This window comes from Halichoeres trimaculatus, unplaced genomic scaffold, assembly GCF_033239565.1.
Source record: "Halichoeres trimaculatus isolate MK-OKI-2021-1 unplaced genomic scaffold, fHalTri1.1 fHalTri1_scaffold_2, whole genome shotgun sequence".
Lineage (NCBI taxonomy): Eukaryota > Metazoa > Chordata > Actinopteri > Labriformes > Labridae > Halichoeres > Halichoeres trimaculatus.
The window spans coordinates 9,992,045-10,010,521 of record NW_027437180.1 but is presented as its reverse complement, the minus strand read 5'-3'; the positions used below and the strand labels follow the sequence as shown (position 1 = coordinate 10,010,521).

Sequence of the window (18,477 nt, the reverse complement as noted above, 5' to 3'; positions counted from 1 at the left end):
AGCTGGATGGATTTTTTTTTTTTTTCGCTGACATAAAGATGAGATTTTAAGGGTTTGTCCTTTTTTTCCCCACACTGAATGGATTTTTCTGATCATAGACCATAAAAAAGAGTTGTTAGCTAAACAGTTCTACAGTTTTAATTAGAACACGCTTTTGTACAAAGCAACGTACAACACAAGCAAGAATTTAGACAGAAGGGAAAACCTTAGTGCAACAAATTGCTACAAGTTATTCGGCTGCAAGTGCTGCCATTAAGTGCAAGAAGAATGTTATGTATTTATTCGTTTATTTATTTATCTATTTTCCTATGTAGAATAATGTTGCTATAACTACGGTAACTGTAACTAATTACAGTTTGCAATTTCATTGTACTTGTTGCAATGGAAAAGCTCTATTTTAACCACAAGTATTTAATGCAACAATATAGTCCAACCTTCAGCAACATTTAACAATCGGCTAAATATTCTCTAAGAGCTGGGTCCGAGACCTTCTGACTCATTCTACCCCTCAGGACGAAGAGGAGAAGGGTCAGATTAAGTGCTCAGTGTTCCCTGAAGATGAGTCAGTAGGGATGGAACGCTTAATGAAAAAAATCTGAACTGTTCAGTTTTCCTCACTAGATTTGGGGTGCCTGTGCATCGTACTGTTTGTGTTTTTTCTTTTTTCTTCATTTTACTGCTCAGTTTGACGCCAGTATGTTGCTCCAATCATATGCCTGTGCAACACGAGGTGAAGGAGCACAGCAGGACACTTTGTGGGGATGTGTGTGCTGCACTGGGGGCACTTTAGATTCAGTGTGAGCTCTGATGACGGCGCCAAGAAAGTGGAGGATAAAACCGCGACTGAGTGTTGCCAACTTTGAGACTTTGTCGCTACATTTAATGACATTTTGGACCCTCTGCTGAGTTTTTTAAGACAACAATTCTTTGACTTTTCTGGAATTTGGAAATTCTGAGGTTAAAGCGTGTTTTGATCTCCTTAATGGTCAGCATGTGTGAGTCCCTCCTCTATCCAAAACACAGACAGCCCTCACTCACAGCAGACAAAATTGCACAAGTGTGTGTCTCATTACGGTCACTTCTGCTGGTCCCCAGCCCAGATAAAGGAGGAGAGATGATATTTCGACATAAAAAAAAAAACAGAATGGACAGAAGAAAGTTAATTAATGATGTTGTGTTTTACTTGCTTTCTGTCTCTCCCACCTTATTTCACTCTCCTACAGAGTCCATGATAATTGCATGCAAATTGATTATTATGCAAATTAGACAGCAGCGTCAATTAGTGACTTTTGGTGACTTCTGGGACAGCCAATAGTGACTTTCCTTACTGAGGAGTTGGCATGTTGAAACTAGCAATGTTTCAGTCATCTTCAATGATGTTTTAAAAAGGAAACTGCCTCATTCTTTCAGGTTTTTCATGACTATACATGGCAGAATTCATCAAAAATAATCTGTTGGTAGTGGATCATTAGGCCTGAAATACACCAGATATGTCTGCACTGTGACTCTTTGCGCTACGTCCTTACTGTGTTTGTCACCTTACTCTGGCTGCGTGTTTAATCCAACAAGCTGAATGGCTGACAGACAGCTGGAATCACAGACCGAGGAGTTCCTGCTCTTCCAACTCCATTGATAAGTCTCTCTTCATCCGTGTTGGGCTGTAAAACCCTTAAACCAGTTGACTCCTGGTCTAGCTCCACTTATTATGACCGTTTAAAATCGTAGTCAAGCTAAATACGAACTGATTTTGACATGGCCTGTTTTATTTTGAAGGTCTGGGTCTTTTTAGGTCGTTTCTGGTTACAACTTCCTGTCCGGCTCGATCTTTCATTCTGCTGAATTCATGCATCACAGCTCCGTGTCCATCAAAGATGGCTGCATATAACCTGCAAGACAACCACGCAGACAGACTGCAATGAAACGGAACAGATCCAGTGTAAGTTGACACACTGATTTGAATGCAACCTATTTGATCTGTTTGCTGTTATGAACTGGAGACACACTGCAGACGTATTTGGTGTATTTTAGTCGTTAGGGTATACAGTAATCTGGGGTGTTAAAAGCAACAACAATGTTCACCAAACCAAACCGAAACTGTGACCTCAAAACCATGATAAGAACCGTTCCATCCCTAGTCCTCAGGCATTTCTTAAAAGTAGAAAGTACACTCTTAAAGACAAAACACACAGCATAGAGATCTCCAGAAAATACATTTGAATGCCTTTTTTGGTTGTGACCTTCTACACATGGACTTTGACTTCTTGAGCTTATAGTGTAAACACTGGGTGTCACATTGTGTTTTTAAACCACACACCACATCAAATTGGGAGGTCAAGAGTGAGAAAGCTCACTGTACTGCGGCCAAGACTGAAGCACTGGAGGCCAGACAAGACAGATTCCCCATTCATGTTTCTGTGGCACATGGCTCATCGCCCACAGGATCACACTTCCAAGAGTGGGGGAAAAAAATAAAAACAACAGAGGAAAAGAAGCAAATTTGTAGGGACTAATTTGGAGGGGGAAATGGAGGGGAGATTGAGGGATCCTGGAGATGAAGCCCACTGGAAAAACTACATTATTTATGACATTCTCCTTTTCTCCCTCTCTCCCTTCCTCCAGAGCAGAGAGCCACCAGGGTAGCGGGAACGGGAGAGAAGAAACAAGTTTATAATGTATTACCATCAGTAATTTAGGCTGAGGGGTGAGATGGGCTGAGGGAGAGTGAGCAGGAACAGGACCTGCCTCTACACCCTAAATCATTTCCCTGCTGCTGCAGCAACTGCAGTTGGGAATGCTACGCACAGTCTGTCCTTGTTGCTCGGTCTGCGGGCTCCTTCTGCAATATCGGTGGTGCATTTAATGACTGTAACATGCAAATAGCATCGAGTCAGGCTGATTAAGTACTCCAGCATGTTTCTGCAGGATGTGGGTTTCCTTTAAACGTTCATTCATCAGCTCCTACTTTGAAATAAATCATCATCTTGCAGAGATGCATTTTGTATCTGCACAGCTCATGTGTTTGTTCACACTGCCTGACATTTTGCCTTCAAACGCCACTCATGAGAGTCTGTATGTGTTCCTCCAAGAGGGATTTGGGGGATTTCAAACACACACACACACAGCTCCATTGATGACTTGCCAGATATGACTGACCTGTCTCTGTGTGAGTTCTCACCACTTTAAAGACCACTCCAGCCGAGCCTTTACTCCCCCTGTCTTATGCTAATGCCCCAATGGATGAAGGGACATCAAAGACAGCGCCGTGTGTGGTGGTTCGGGAGGAAAAAATGCACCCAGGAGTGAAAAATCGCAGTCGATCAGCCGAAACGCTGACACTCTGTATGGAGTCATCGATACGCTAACGTTTCTGGTCACAGCTTTTTTAATGGGATGTATTTATTGCGATTATGCTGTAAGGAGGGAATCTCAAGGCCTCCTTAGTCGAGATGAATTTTTCAAGATCACGCCGAGGGAGGCGCTGCTAAAGCCATCCATTTTGTATTCACACTGTCAGTCACAATGCCATTATGCTCATGCCGGCTGAAGGTGGAGGGATTACACAGTCTCAGAGATACTTAAAGAGAGAAGTTCTCACTTAGCTTTCGAGATGCTTCGCTGGAATTATGCCACAGAACATTATAAACGACATGCTTCCTCAACATTTTCAGCCGGCGTCTAAGGTTTAGGTGTCGACAGAACCTGCGTAAACTCGAGGTGAAGACATGAGGATACATGTGATGACAGACAGAGAGGAAGAAAGGAGGAAAACACGGCGAGCCGGACAGGTAGAGACAGACAGAGAGAGTGCATTAGCTTTGTGTACACGCCTCAGAGGACACGCTATTCCCTCCCCAGGGAAGACACAGCAGCTTCAAGTCCTCCCAGAGGTAGTCACAGTACAAGACACGGCCGAGCACTCCGGCTGAAATAAGAGTGAGAGAAAGTCTCTGGACCAAAGATGTTGTGAATTTATGGTCAGTGCAAGAGCCACTGAACCAAACAGCTCGTAAGTCACCGAGCTGAGAATCATTTTATGTCCTCAAAAAATAAAGTTTGAACAGGTGGGAGTTAAATATCTTCAGCAAAGGTCGGGAGAACAACTTCTTAAATCAGAATCAGGCTTCTTGGTTTGACTCCATCATTTGTTTGGGTCTAGACAACTTCGACCTCTGACAAAGGAAGGGAATTGAATGGTTACAGCTCAAATAAAGGAATGGTCAGAACATGGGGATGTCAAGAATTTTTGTCGACTGTTGACAGAAGCTTGCACACAACAGGATCTGCGGTCAGAGTTGAAAGAGAAGTGAAGTGAAAGAAAGGAACGCTGGTTAAAGGCATAGCCTGAGTCTGGATGGCCTCTACACAATGACATTTAGAATTAGACTATTCATTTCATACATACATTTCAAAGCAGTGACCATGATAACTTCCTGGTTCTGTCATTTCTTTGCTTCCCTCCTGCCGCAAATGAAAGAGCTGCTTGGTTTTCTTCATCTAGATCCAACTAGCTATTAGACATCATGAACTGGACTCTGAGAGTGCTTTTTAAAAACATGCTAATAGCAGACGGAGCAATGATAACCACCACAAAGAGCAGAATAAAGTCATCTGTCTTCAGAAACATGATCAAGCACAAGCTTCTCTCAATGGTCAGTTTTGCTGCGTGTCCCTTTAAAGCCAAATGAGTACCTGTAAGTCCCGCCCCTCTCTTCCTCATCGAGTCCCGTGCAACATCACCTTAACGAGCATGCCCCCCAAAAATATGTCTGCTGGAGACCTGAGCTGACTCTGACGTGGATGCAGAGCAGACAGAGGAAGACATATGGTCAGTTCATACTTGTGTCATTTTAACTCTTGTTTCATACATCAACCTGTCAATGGTGACAGAGCTAAAGATCAACCTTGGGTAGATCTGAACGCGTGTGACCGCTTAAACCGTGTGTTTTTCTATTTAATGAGTTGTAAGAAAGTGACACTAATATGTTCAAATTACTGCTGGGGACATCATGTAAACAAAGATGTTGAAAATAACAACCAGCTACATGTAAATGTGAGATCCATAAGAGGCTCTGAAGGTGAGGGGGCAGGTATGATTTCGATTTCCCACCTTGTGATGTCACAAGTTGAGCTAATTTCAAACAGACTGTCAGACTGAGTCTGATCAGATTTAGGTGGATTACAACCAAAGGACTGATCTGGATTACTTCACATTTGACCCTTTATGACCTACCATATTAAGTCTGTCAGAGCATATATTCACATTTTTACAAGGTGTAGTGTCTTTTTTTGCCTGTGTAAAAATTTTACTATACTTTCATTAAAACCCATATATCCCAAACTTCGATTAACTATTAAGACTTGTGTCCAGACTAATTGAACAAATTACTAAAAAAAAAAAAAAAAAAACATTGCAATAAACCGTAAAAACTGAAAATTTTACACACTTTTTTTTTTTTTTTTAAATACAGAAATGTATGCCTCCACCCCTCAAATGACAATTTAAAAGTTTTCGATGTAGAAAGCAGTGTGAACAGCTGTCTAGATCATAACGTTTTTGCTGTTTAAGCAAATCAATATGAGGAAACAGTGTTCTGGGACATGTTGAAAATACAACATTAAAGTCTAACTCCCATGATTTTATATGCAAAAAGAATAAGCGATCTATCTTAACTGGTTTTAAGTGTAACGCCAATCAAAACTTAATATGCAAATGAGATCGCTGTGGATCCCACCTGCTCTAAAGGGTCAATGGATTAGTTAACCCTCCAAACTGTGACAATAACTGTTTTACCCTTTATAAGGTGATGCTGAGTAACAAACCCAGACTAACCCATGATATCCATTAGTTGGACATTAGTTTGTATCAGAAAGCTCTATCCCCAGCACAGTTTTGCTCCATGCCTCTCTTTACTAGAACCCGTCCTGCAGCGTGCCACAGTTCAAAGGGGCTGGACTTATGAGATCATAAAATCCCGTGAGAACTCCCCAAGATAACGTGGGAGTATTGATGTGACGCAACAACATCAGAGAACAGGGAACAACATACTACAGATCGATTACTTCACCTTCATGTGGATGATTTAGCGCACATTTGAATGCCTCTTTGAGATTTCTTTGCCGTTATTCATCATCACTTTCTGTTCTCTGATCAATGCGATCAGGTGAGGAGTCGGTGCTTTATGGTGTTTTTATTCCTAACCTGACCCCATCCTCTGTGCCATTCCCCTGTCTCACTTCCTGTTTGGGTCGATCAGCTCGGTTCACTTTGAGGTTTTGCAGAAAATAGACCTGGTAGATTTTTTTTTTTGATGGAGCTGAGTGAAAAAGCACTGCTTGAGATGTGTCCTGAAGCTTCCTGTGAAAACGAAGATTTGACTCGAGTGGGCACGGAGCAGCTCCAGAATGTGCAGCACAAATGTTTGCTGTGGAATATTTTCACCAGTTTTGGATGAATGTGAGAAAAACCACCACCAAAAACTGCCTTTAATGTGTAACAGGATTAGCCTTGTCACTTTTGCCTTCAATTGTCTGGAAAGGAATTAAGAAGTCAAAGTCAAGGTGGCTCCACGGAGCAGGTCATTAATCTGAACAGCCGGTCAACCAGCCACTCAGTCTCATTCTAACTAAACTACTGTTGCAGTTAGGTTAGAGGACTTCAAGCTCAGAGTCTTTGTCTCCCACTCCATTCATCACCACAACAAGCACCAACTGTGAATGAAGATTAAGTAGCAGATCCCCTCTCATGAGGACGCTCCCGAGGCCAGCCCTGATTTCCCTTTTTGTGCAGCAAATGGAGGAAGCTTTGAAAAACAGAGGCCTCAATCTGGAAGATAATAAAGATTTAAAGCTAAGGGACAGCAGCACAAAACAACCTCTTCACCTCCTCTGTCCAGCACACAGTCATAGAGTAACACACATACACATACAGGCACGCACACACAAATGCAAGCACACACACAAACATGTTCCCCACACATCGCCTCAGTCTTCACTGCGGGTAAAAAAACAAGTTCATGCACCGAGTGGTAATCAGCTCAGACAAGACTGAATATGTGGGATTTTTTTTCAAATGGAATAAAGCGGGAGAGGGGGGGCACAACAACAAATTAAGCTCGTAAGACCACAAAGAAGGGCCCATCGGCTCGATGTGAGCCTACACGGCTGTGTAAACGCCTTTGATTAATTTTGTCTCATTATTCTCTTCCTATGAGGGCCCTCTTGTGTAAGAGGGGCAGGGTTTTCTCCCTCTTGGTATGGATGACGGGTTTGAGCACAGCCAGTGTCATTTTAGGAATACAAGGTGCGGTGAGAACTGCTGGTGTAAAGATTTACACACAATGACAGCAGGTCGCTCTTGCTTTTGACCCATACGTTTATGTTGTGACACCCAAAGGAGTGCATGTTGTCCTCTGCACCCAGAGGGCAAGGTAAGCAATGCTGGCTTTAGCTTTTATCATCAAGCATCAATCCTCAAGTCCAAAGATAAGAGCGTGGGATTTCTGAATGCAGCAGAAACAAAAGAAAATAAGTGAACTAAATCAAAAAGTGGAGATGTTTAATGCAACTGCCTTATCTTATGTCAAGGTGCTGCCATATTTTAATTATTGGCATCATCAGGCCCTGCTGTTTCAGGAAGGCACTTCCTCTGCTCGGTAAAAATGCAGAAAGGAGTCAGACCAAACATTCAAACATCCAAACACCCCCTTTGGAAAGCCTGTGGTAATGCACCTTTTGAAGTGCAATAATTTCACTGCTGTTTACATTATTTTTACTTCAATAAAATTAAAAACACAAGAAATCTTCAGCTCACACATTCAGTAAAATCAACAAAAAATAATCAGGGGAACCTCAAACAGTCATACAGAAATTACTAATCTAAAGAATCTAAAGGCTTATTGGAGATTGAGCAATAATTTATGACTCCCTCTTCCCCCAATCAATTAGTTTGGATGAAAAAGCCTCGCATCATTTGGGAGGAATGAATCATGCAGCGTATCTCAAACTCGCTGCAACTAAATCATAAATATTTTCCAGCTTTAAAATCAGAAAACCAAGTATTTCACTCAAATTGCAAGACCCCTGGTCGATGCACGGAAGAGAAAGAGCAGATTTTGGGATGAAAGCTCAAAACCAGGCAAAGAAAACGCGGCAACACAAAGGGGGTCTTCGTGCGTAATTTCTGTGCGAGTCAAAGGTCGCAGCCAAATACGATTCACAGTCTCTGCACATGTCTGGCATTTAGGGAACAGTGAGGGTCGATGCGCCTCTGTAGCTTCCAGTGCACCTGTTAACAATGAACCTTAACTCAGCGGCACGACAGAGCACTGAGTCTCCGCTCTGTGCGTCATGGATAAGTTCATCCAGCTGCTCCAAATACTCCGCTCTCAGGAAAGACTCTATGTCGAGTCGTGATCAGAAACAGAGTGTCGGGATGATAAATGTGTAATAACCAGTGGTTACTTACGCTGCTGTTCTGCCCTGACCAGTAGACCACCGCGTGGTTATGGGCAGAGTCCCCTGTCAGAGCGAAAGTGCTGCTGGTGAGCTTGGGCTCATCCTGCTTGTTATTCCCTCGCCTTTCGTCCCTGTTCCATCTGAACTCGGACCTGCCTTTGTTGAGCCCGTCCAACAGCGTGCCTCGATCCTCCGGTGCGCCCGCATCAACGCCGGTCCACCCGTTCGCGCTCAACTCAGAAAACTCAGCACCGCTTCTCTTCGCTCTCTGGAGCGCAACATCCTCACCCTTCCCGGGCTCCTCTTTCCCATCACCGCCTCTGTTACTTTCTTCCATGGAGCCCAGCGCGTCCTCCTTAGCACCCACTCTTTCCAAACTGACATGTTGGGAGAAGCGGGGGGCATCCTCCACAGAAACGCCTGTATCACCATCGCTTTCAACTCCAGCGTTTTGGTCGGTAACCCCGACTTCCACAAACTCTACTCGGATGCTTTTAAGAGTCCCCGTCTCATTTGCGGGGTCAGAGCGCATCCCCAGCTGTAATTCCTCCAGGTTGAGCTGAAGTGGCGACGGGCAAGATGCGCATGTTATCTCCGCCTTGGCATTTTGTAGGGTATGAGCGGCTATCACCAGCCAGATACCCAGAGATAAGTGCAAGCCTGGGCAGGAGCCAGCCCAAGTCTCCATCGCTGACAGAGATTTGGGGGGTGAGGGACCGTTGGAGACCTTATCCGACACCTCAACTCCCTTCGTTCAGGTCGATACGGAATAACTGACGCCTCTTTTGTCCGTTTGCTTGTTTGGGGGGAAGAAAAGTGCTCCTCAGCAAAACTGTTCACGTCCAAGGATCTTTGGTCGGGAAAGCCACCACACAGGAGGGAGGAGCTGTATAGCAGCCAGCTGCCGAGTGTGCGCCCGGAAGAGACAGTTAGGGGTAGAGAGAGAGGGAGGAGGGAGGGAGGGAAGGAGAGAGGAGGAGAGAGAGGAGCTGTCCGTGGTGCTGAGCCGGCTGCCTGCGCTAGAAGTCGTTAAGATTTAACAACACGAAATAGCCTCCCTATGGAGACCATTTCCTCTTTTTTTTCTTCAATAATGGATTCATATTTAATTTATGAGAGGATTAATATAAACCCAGAGAGGTTCTTTTCTATGCTAAATCTTGAAAAAGAAGAAGTTAAATATACAGCAAGTTAAGAAACAGACATATACCACTTTAACCTTAAAGAGATATTTTCTCCTCTGAAATGATTTTTTTTTTTTCCTAGAAAAAAAGATCAAATTATTGTCCCCTGTGTAAAGAAAAGTGTGTCTGACACCAGGACGGTCTGATTGAGGCTTTTATCAGAGGGGAAAATCCAAAGATGATGTGGCCAAAACATGAAGTATCAAGCTTTATTAAAACAGACTCCACCCAATTTTAAAAGAAAGATCTTTTACGTTCTTCAAATGTTTTAGACATTTTTTTTTTTTTGTAATTTTGTGTGGGAGCTCAGATTACAGTGCTTTTCCACTTTGTGATCGAACTTCAAGCTGATTTTTAGAGGTGTTACACTCAGCCCAATATAAATTCAATGGTGAAAGAAAACTGTGTTACGTAGCAAAAATAGTCAAGTAAGGTTTGTTTAAAAGAAAGAAAGAAAGAAAGAAAGAAAGAAAGAAAGAAAGAAAGAAAGAAAGAAAGAAAGAAAGAAAGAAAGAAAGAAAGAAAAAAGAAAGAAAAAGAAAACACAAAAGCTTGAATGATGTCCTCCGTCCCATTCTTAAAAAGGAATAATTATTGACCATTTCACACTGAACTGTACATTATTGGGGACTGAATGTTTTGACATTTATTTTAAAGCTCCTGTGTGGAGTTTTCAGCTGGTCATGCAACAGACTGAAATTAATATTCATATGTCTTTATGTACAATAAATTCATCCGTAGCAGGTGGTGTGTGCCCAGGACAAACACAGAGAAGACACAAGGTTCTACTTTGTCTACAGAGCGCTGTAAAATCATAAAAAAAAAAAGTTACTCGCTGGAGCTTTAAAAATATATTTGGTAAATCCAGAATCACTTTTTTCCACATTGTGCTACTTCACAGCCTCATTACAAAATGGAATAAATTCATATTTTTTCAAAAAACAAAAAACAACAAAAAAAAAAATTAACCTTCTTTTTCATAATACTGAGTTAAAGCATCTTTTGTAGCAATTACAGCCCCAGGTCTTTTTGAATGTGATGCCTCACCTGTCTTTGGGTAGTTTGGCCCATTCCTCTATGCAGCTTCTCTCAAGCTCCTTCAGGTCTCCAGAGTTGTTTGATTCTAGTCTGGGCTGTGTCAAGGCCACTCAAGGACCTTCACAGAGTTGTCCTGATGCTGCTCCTTTGGTATAATGGCTTTATGCCTAGGGCCCTGCTGAAAGATGAACCCCAGTCTGAGGTCCAAAGTGCTCTGGAGCAGGTTTTCATCCAGAAAGTCTCTGTACATTGCTGCATTTATCTGTCCCAGTTCCTGCTGCTGAAAAACATCCCCACAGCATGATGCTGACACCACCATGCTTCACTGTGGGAATGATATTGTCCAGGTGATGAACAGTGACTGGTTTCCTCCAAACATGACGCCTGGTGTTCAATCTTTGTCTCATCAGAGCAGAGAACTTTCTTTCTCAGGTGGGCTGCCATGGGACTTTTACTAAGGAGTGGACTCAGTCTGCCGACACTACCACACAGGCCTGGTTGGTGGATTGCTGCAGAGATGGTTGTTCTTCTGGAAGGTTCTTCTCTCTCCACAGAGGACCACTGGAGCTCTGACAGAGTGACCATCAGGGTATTGGTCTCCTCCTTGTGACTATGGTCCTTCTTCTCCTGATGGCTCACTTTAAATGAGCATCAAACTTTAGAAAGAGTCTGAACTTCTTCTATTCACAGTTGTTGGAGTCCTCTGGGCTCATTGGGACCTTCAAAGTTGCAGGTTTGTGCCTGGAGACCATCCTGTCTCTGAGGTCTACAGACAGTTCCTCTGACTTCATGCTTGGTTTGTGCACTGACATGCTCTACCACCTGTGGGACCTTATAGAGACAGGTGTGTGTCTTTCCAAATCAGGTCCAATCAACTGAGTTTATCACAGGTGGACTCAAATTAAGCTGTAGGAACATCTGAAGGACAATTAGCGGAAACATGATACACCTGAGCTCAGTTTAGAGATTCATGTCAAAAGCTGTGGATAGTCATGTACATGTGATATCTCAGTTTTCATGCTTAATACATTTTCAAAACTTTCCAAAAAAAAAGCAGTCTTTATGGGGTGTTGTGTGTAGATTTGTGAGTATATAAATAGATGTATTTAATTTTGAATCAGGCTATACCACAACAAAATGTAATAAAAGAAGAATACTTCCCAAATGTGCTGTCTACTTGAGTCTTTTCTGCCTTTTCTGTCTTTTAGACAGCAACCACCTCCCCCCCACTGATCAGCTCTAATAAAAATGTCACTGCTGTCAGAAACTTGCTCATTTATAGCTGGCCCATCTTTTTCTTGTCATAATGTGCAGAATATAGAAGAAGAAGGAGGAGGTACATCTCCTTTTGCAGTGGGAAGATTCGGTCACTCTCAAGTTATTTGACACACAAAAAAAGGAAAAAAAAAAAAAAGTGCTGGGCTGGAACACGTGGAGCCCCAGGGGGGGAGAACATTCACTGATGGATTGGGAAGAATTGGCAGGGAGTTGCACCACTCCTAGGGGGAAATAAAGCAGTGCCTAGAGGCATGAGAGAGGGAGAGGGAGAGGAGCGAGGTTTGCCGGGATACAATGCCGCCGTGCTCTGAGCATCAAAGCACGGATGGGATGGTGATATGAAAGAAGGGGATGTCTGTGCACGTGTTTTGGTGCCATGAGTGGGAGACAGAGAGCTGGTATGTGTGGGGGAGTGTTTGGGTGTGTAGCCCTAAGTGCAGCAGGGCTGCTCATTAATGATCCAGCATGTTGTGCCCTTGTCTATCAACTTGACTGCCCACAAATTGCCCGTCAGGGAACACTCAGAGACGATGTCTGAATTTCAACATATTAACGCTCATTTCAGTGAGAAAAGGACATTTTTGTGGATTTCCAGCTCCAGCAGCAAAAAGAGACAGCTCCTTGCATCAAGGTATCCTGTGGAGAGAATCAGGGCAGTATTACACACAAAGTAATCCGAGTGATCTTTCTAAAACAGAGCAGCACATTCCCCCGGTGTAAAGTGCAGCTTGGCTCCATCATACGCTGCTGACTCACTCCCCCACGTCTCCCCACACCTCTGGCTTCCTCCCACAGCCCACACCCATAGGTCAACTGCCTGCATGTGTGAATGTGAGCATGAATGGTTGTCTGTCTTTAGGTGTCAGCTCTGTGATTGACTGGACTGGGTGGCCAATGTCAGATGGGATTGTCTCCATCTCCCCTGTGACCCTTCAGAGGATAAGTGTGTGAAGCTAATGGATGGATAACAGAGACAAGGAGGAATCCAAAGTGTCTACAGAGGCTTATTTAAAGTGTTAAATAAAGTTTAGATTCAAAGTCTGTACAGTGTGGTGATCTGTGAAGACTTCACAGTAACACTCAGATAATTGCAGAGTTATCTTATCAACAAAAAATGAACAAGAAGGAGTTGTCAGTCTGCAGGAAGTTCAGATTAATTTTTCTGTTTATGTTTTTGTGAAGCTTTTGCTGTGAACTCCACAGCTGAACCCAAGTTTGTGAAACACTCCTTTAAAAGTCAGGTGACTTTTGGTTCCTGGTAAAACAATATCAAAAACTACATGGTACCCTTGGCCCATTGTTTGCCTGAGTTTCCAACTCAACCAAAGACCTGAGGTAGATTTTGCAAATCAAGAAAAAAAAAAAAAAAAAAAGGATTGCAACACACCCCTTGACCAGTAGAGGGCTGTCAGACATTTAATAATAATGACACAGAAGGAGACATATACCACGATTAGCCTGTTAGCATGGCAGATATTCAGCCTATACTGGTTTTGATAGAACTTGATTTCACTGCAGATGGATTTGTTGACCCTTGAAAGGAGACAAGACATTTCAAACAGTATGACACAGTTTTGACCTCTGAAACATTAGACCACTCTGCCATTCAAAGCATGAAGGCAGCAGGGATGAACCAGTGTTTTGGCTCAAAAATGAGCTCATTGGTTGACAACTCTCAGGGGGATGCATCCCTCTTAAAAAATTATGGTAAAAAATGTTATCAGCTTTACAGAAGAGCCTGTCAATTTTACAGTTTAAAAATGTTATTTACAAACAAATTACCTTTTAAACCATTAAAATCAGTAGCTATTCTTCGCTGAATTGGCATGACCACAAGGGTATTTTCATCATTATTATTATTATTATCTTTTTTTTTCAGTTAGACTGGCATGCATCCTATTCAATTTCCCTGAAAAATACCAAATCTTCTTCTGAAATGAGACTGAAATGACAATGAGAACATTATTATTATTATTATTTTTCTTAAACAATTCCACAAGATTAAATGCCAAAGGACAGACGTCATCATTAAACTGCACCTGAAACACAAGGTAGTCCATAAATGCTGCCCCCTTCTCGCTCATGGTTGCGATGTTTGTTCTGTCAATTAACTTTTCTTCGTTCTGCACTGTTAACCCAGAATCAAATCATTCAAGTAAAGTTAAATAAGAAAAAACAAGTTTTTGTTCCATTAATTTAACTATTTAAGTGCACTTTACCTTTAAATACTGATTTGTGTTGGGATGATGTTTTGAAACCGTGAGTGAGGAGGAAACACAGCTGCTGTTCTTCTTTTTTTTTTTTTTCTCTATGAAAACAACAGATTTTTTTTTTTTTTTACTGTGTATCAGGCTCAAAGAAGACCATTGTTCAGGAGTTATTAAACCAAGTCAATCACAGCTTGGCTGTCATCTTTTTGTGGGAGGAGGATTAAGTAAATCACTGCAGGTGTTCCACCAATCAGAAACGTTCATCTTGTTGGCCCTGCCCCTCATAGTCTCTGGATCTTTGGAAGTACTACTTTCCTGGCCAGGCAGGTAGATTAGTTAACCCAAAACTGAATGTAAACCCTTGTTTCTCTGTTTGAAAAGCACCTTTATCAATAAATATAACAAAAAAAGGCTAGCATTAGACTAAAAGGAGAGAGTAAATCAGATTTTATCCACAAAAAAAGACCACAGGTTGTAAGAGCATATGATCTGTGCTTCCATCATGTGTTGTGGTCTTCTGATTTTGCTTTTATGTATCGTTTTTATATGTTTCATTTATCCTGCAGCTCAATAATTCACTGTTCAGGTTCACTCACTTGGATTTACTTTCAGCCACAGGAAGTAAATGTTTTCTTAACAAAAGCTTTGGAGAGTCACTTTACACGTTTCTACTAAGCAACAAAAAGCATCAGATGAACTAAGTGGCTTCTTGAAGAGCATCTTTTTCTTGGAGCTTGCAGAAAGCAAAATCAAGCAAGAAGGCGGTGAATGCGATCCACAAATTTGCAAAGTGAAAAGAAATAAAACTGGGAATAAATGCCCATGTCTGTAAGATGTCTGAAAGTGAATAAAAAGTGGTGCTTTACAGAAAGTCTTAGCAGCTGAAAAGGTGAACGCTTGTCATTGGTGTCAATCCAAACTTGTGCCAGCTGCTTATGCTGTTAAGAAATCTATTGTTGCTCTTTGTAAGGGACTCACTGTAACATTTGGTGAATGAGACACAGTTTAAGACCTTTTTTTCTCAACCTGACAGTGAGCTGCATCATAGAAACTGGTGCAACCAAGATCCTAACATTCAATGCCAAGGCAGCTTTTCTATTGTGTAGAGATATTTCACTGAGCGAAGGCCTTTGAAGAGGGAAACAGCTGCTTCAGTGTGAAAAGCATATTGGATACAAAGTGAGGCCAGACAGTTTACAGGCTTCCGTTTTTATCATCGTTGATACTGCAGAGAAAAAGGTGAGGCTAGGCCAAAAGTTTCTGTTTGCATTATATTGGTAAACAATGTGGCTAAACTGTAGCATCTGTTAGCATGCTAATCCAACAGGCAAAACAACATTGACATTTTTAAACTGGATCCTGTTCAGCGATCTTATCAACAGTTGCAAAGCAGCTGAAAGAAACGTTATTGTTTTCTACAAATAAACTTAAACCATAGAGGTGATAACAGCAGAGTTGTTACAATTTGTTCATCAATTGCAGAGCTCAGAGAAGAAGAGCCGAATGAAGACAGTATAATGTTAGCTCTACCGCAACAGGTAGATAATAATCCATGGCTGTGGAACACAATCTGCCAACATGGGACTATTTTAGAAAAAATAAAACTAGAAAAAAACTAACCATGAATCATTTAAAATAAATAAATTAATCTATTAAGCTTTGAAAAAAAAAAAAAAAAAAAAAAAAAATTAAGTTGGTAGCCTGGTGATAAGCTTGATGATGTATGGTTAACGGGTGTCTATGGACAATAAAAATGTTCTACTTTATGTTGGGGTTCTATATCTACTAACTAATAACTACATTACTGGTCAAAAGTTTTGGAATGGCCCCCTTGTCTTATTTATTTATTTATTTATTTATTTATTTATTTATTCTACAAATTCAAGCAGTTGAAGTAAAATTAAAGTTACCCAAAATAGGAAAATAATGTAAATTTCATATTTATACAAAATGGCCCTTTAACAACGCTGTTCTGCAGCAATGGAGATTGATCAAGCACTGAAAGTTAGTGCTACAAGTTCCTACAGGCATCTCAAGGTGTCTTGATTACATAAGAATAGTTGAACAGTATTGTATGGCAGAAAGTAGTTAAATTCTATAAAAATGACCTGGAAAAGGCAAGTAATGATAAAAGAGACGGAGCAACAGAACATAAAAAAACAGGCCTTTCTTAAAGAGAAATGTAAACATGGGGGAGAAACCATGATGGTATGGGATTGTTTTGCTGGATCCAGGGTCTGTGACTTGTACGGGGTGAGATGCACCCTTAACCTGCACAGTACTCCACCATACAGTGTCCACCATGTTGGTCAGGGGTTCATCCCACAGCAAGATAATGAGCCAAATCATCAGTCGAAGCTCTGCCAGAAGAATTTTAAGTGTAAAGAGGAAGATAGAGAAATCAGAAACAATTAAATGTGTTATTAAGTGTTTTATTTGTCCTTTGCTTTGATTTCCGAATACAATGAGACAGAAACTACATCATTTTCAATTTAAAAAAAAAAAGAAAAAAAAAAGAAAAAAGAAAAAAAGGGCTATTCTAAAGCTTTTGAACAGTAAAGTACATGCAAAACTAACATTATCTCCTACATAGTTTTATTCAAATATTTTATGTTCAGTGGAAAATATTCCATAAATGACACTTCCCATTAAATATAGCCCTCTTTTGTTGGATGTTACAGTGAAAGCTGTCTAACAGGCAGCCAAACAGCCATGTTAAAAGACATCTGACCTTACTATTTGCTTCAAAATGTTCTACTCAGGGTGACTTAAGATGAGATCAGACAGTATGTAACTGCTGTGTTTATAAAGCATCTTGGAATAACATTTATGATTTGGAGATATTTAATCAAAGACTAGAAAATGTATAGCTTCATTAATCTCTCTTTTGAGACTGCATACAACTTTTATCCACAGCTCCATTTAGCCATTGGTGAAAGTTTTCCTTTTAGTACAGAGATGTAAAGCTGCCTTGTGTACCTACACAGCTAGCAGAGTAATACACTGTCCAGATAAAACCTCCTATCGTCTGATCTGTGCCATTATACTGTCCCGTCTGTCATAACCCATAAACAAGGTCTCAGTAATCTCGTGTGACTCTCAGGAAGAAAGTATATCTATACATCTGGGTATGAATAATGAATGATCTCTGTAATGAGTCCTGGACTTTCACCTTCCCTCCCCTAAAGGGATTGTGACCAAGCAGACCATCACCACAGAAAAAGCCCGAACAGCTATTATCGAAACAGAGACAGCGACTGTACGCCAGGACTGAAATATTTCAGAGACATGTAATGAGATTTTAATGAAAGTGAATGAAACTTCTCATCTCTTGTGATGCTGCCATTCATCAATTACCATGGCTTACTAATGGAGTGGAAATTATTAATCTCTTTTAATGATAAATCAGATGGAATTTTTCAAATCAATCAACTTCCGAGTGAGACATATTTTGTATCTTGGAGCAGCACTTTAGAAAGGAGCTTGCAACTTTTATGTCTTTGCTAATATTGAGCTGTTTTCATGAACCAAGGACCAGAGGCAGTGATCTGGAGCAGACCCTGCCCTCTGTTCTGAAGTTTCATTTAGCTCAGAACAAAGGGAACAGAGATTGCAAAGGTTGAAAAAACTGTGTCCAATACAATCCACACTATTTAAAATGATCAAGCAAAACGTAGGTGTAAAGAAACACACTTCAAATCAAATAATTCAAAAACTCTTCTTTAACTGCATGGTACAGCAGCGGGTCATGTAGAACTCACTGACCATGTAGAAAACTTAAAAGATACACCTTCATCTTCTTCCCCTTGGATATAAAATATGAAAACGTGGGGCCGACATTTGAGCTGAGAAATCTCACACTGGTGACATACTTTGAGCCGACATTTGCAAAAGGGATCTGAGATTTGATGTCACATCCTTTGTGATGGCTAAAACACACATTTAACACTCTGATGAAATGTCAAGCCTCCCTCGGGTCAGAACTGTTTTAAACAAATCCATCCTTGTCCTTATCCTTGAGGGATCCTTAAAGGATGAAGGGCCACTCCCAATTCTACCTCTTGGCCCTTCTTTTACCCCTTAGCCCTTGGTTTTGTGCATGCATATCTAGTGAAGGGTGGTCCCAATTCTCCATAAGATGAAGGAGAAGGGCTGGGACCTCACTTGAAACCAAGCAGCATAAGAAATGATGTGCAGCACTGCCGTTAGCCTGTTAGCATGGAAGATATTCAGCCTGTTCTGGTTCAAAATGTACTTTATTTCACTGCAGATGGATTTGTTGACACTTGGAAAGAGACAAGAGCTCATGGGAA

At 41.4% G+C, this 18,477-nt stretch overlaps 1 protein-coding gene across 1 annotated transcript in view; it reads right to left on the bottom strand.

The window, feature by feature from the left end:
- sorcs3a (sortilin related VPS10 domain containing receptor 3a) overlaps window positions 1–9,306 on the bottom strand; it is a 402,752-nt gene extending 393,446 nt beyond the window's left edge. The window contains exon 1 of the mRNA XM_074686947.1: window positions 8,465–9,306. Coding sequence (XP_074543048.1) covers window positions 8,465–9,142 — 678 coding nt within the window. The 5' untranslated portion in view covers window positions 9,143–9,306. The remainder of the gene's footprint in view (window positions 1–8,464) is intronic.
- Window positions 9,307–18,477: the final 9,171 nt, after the last annotated feature.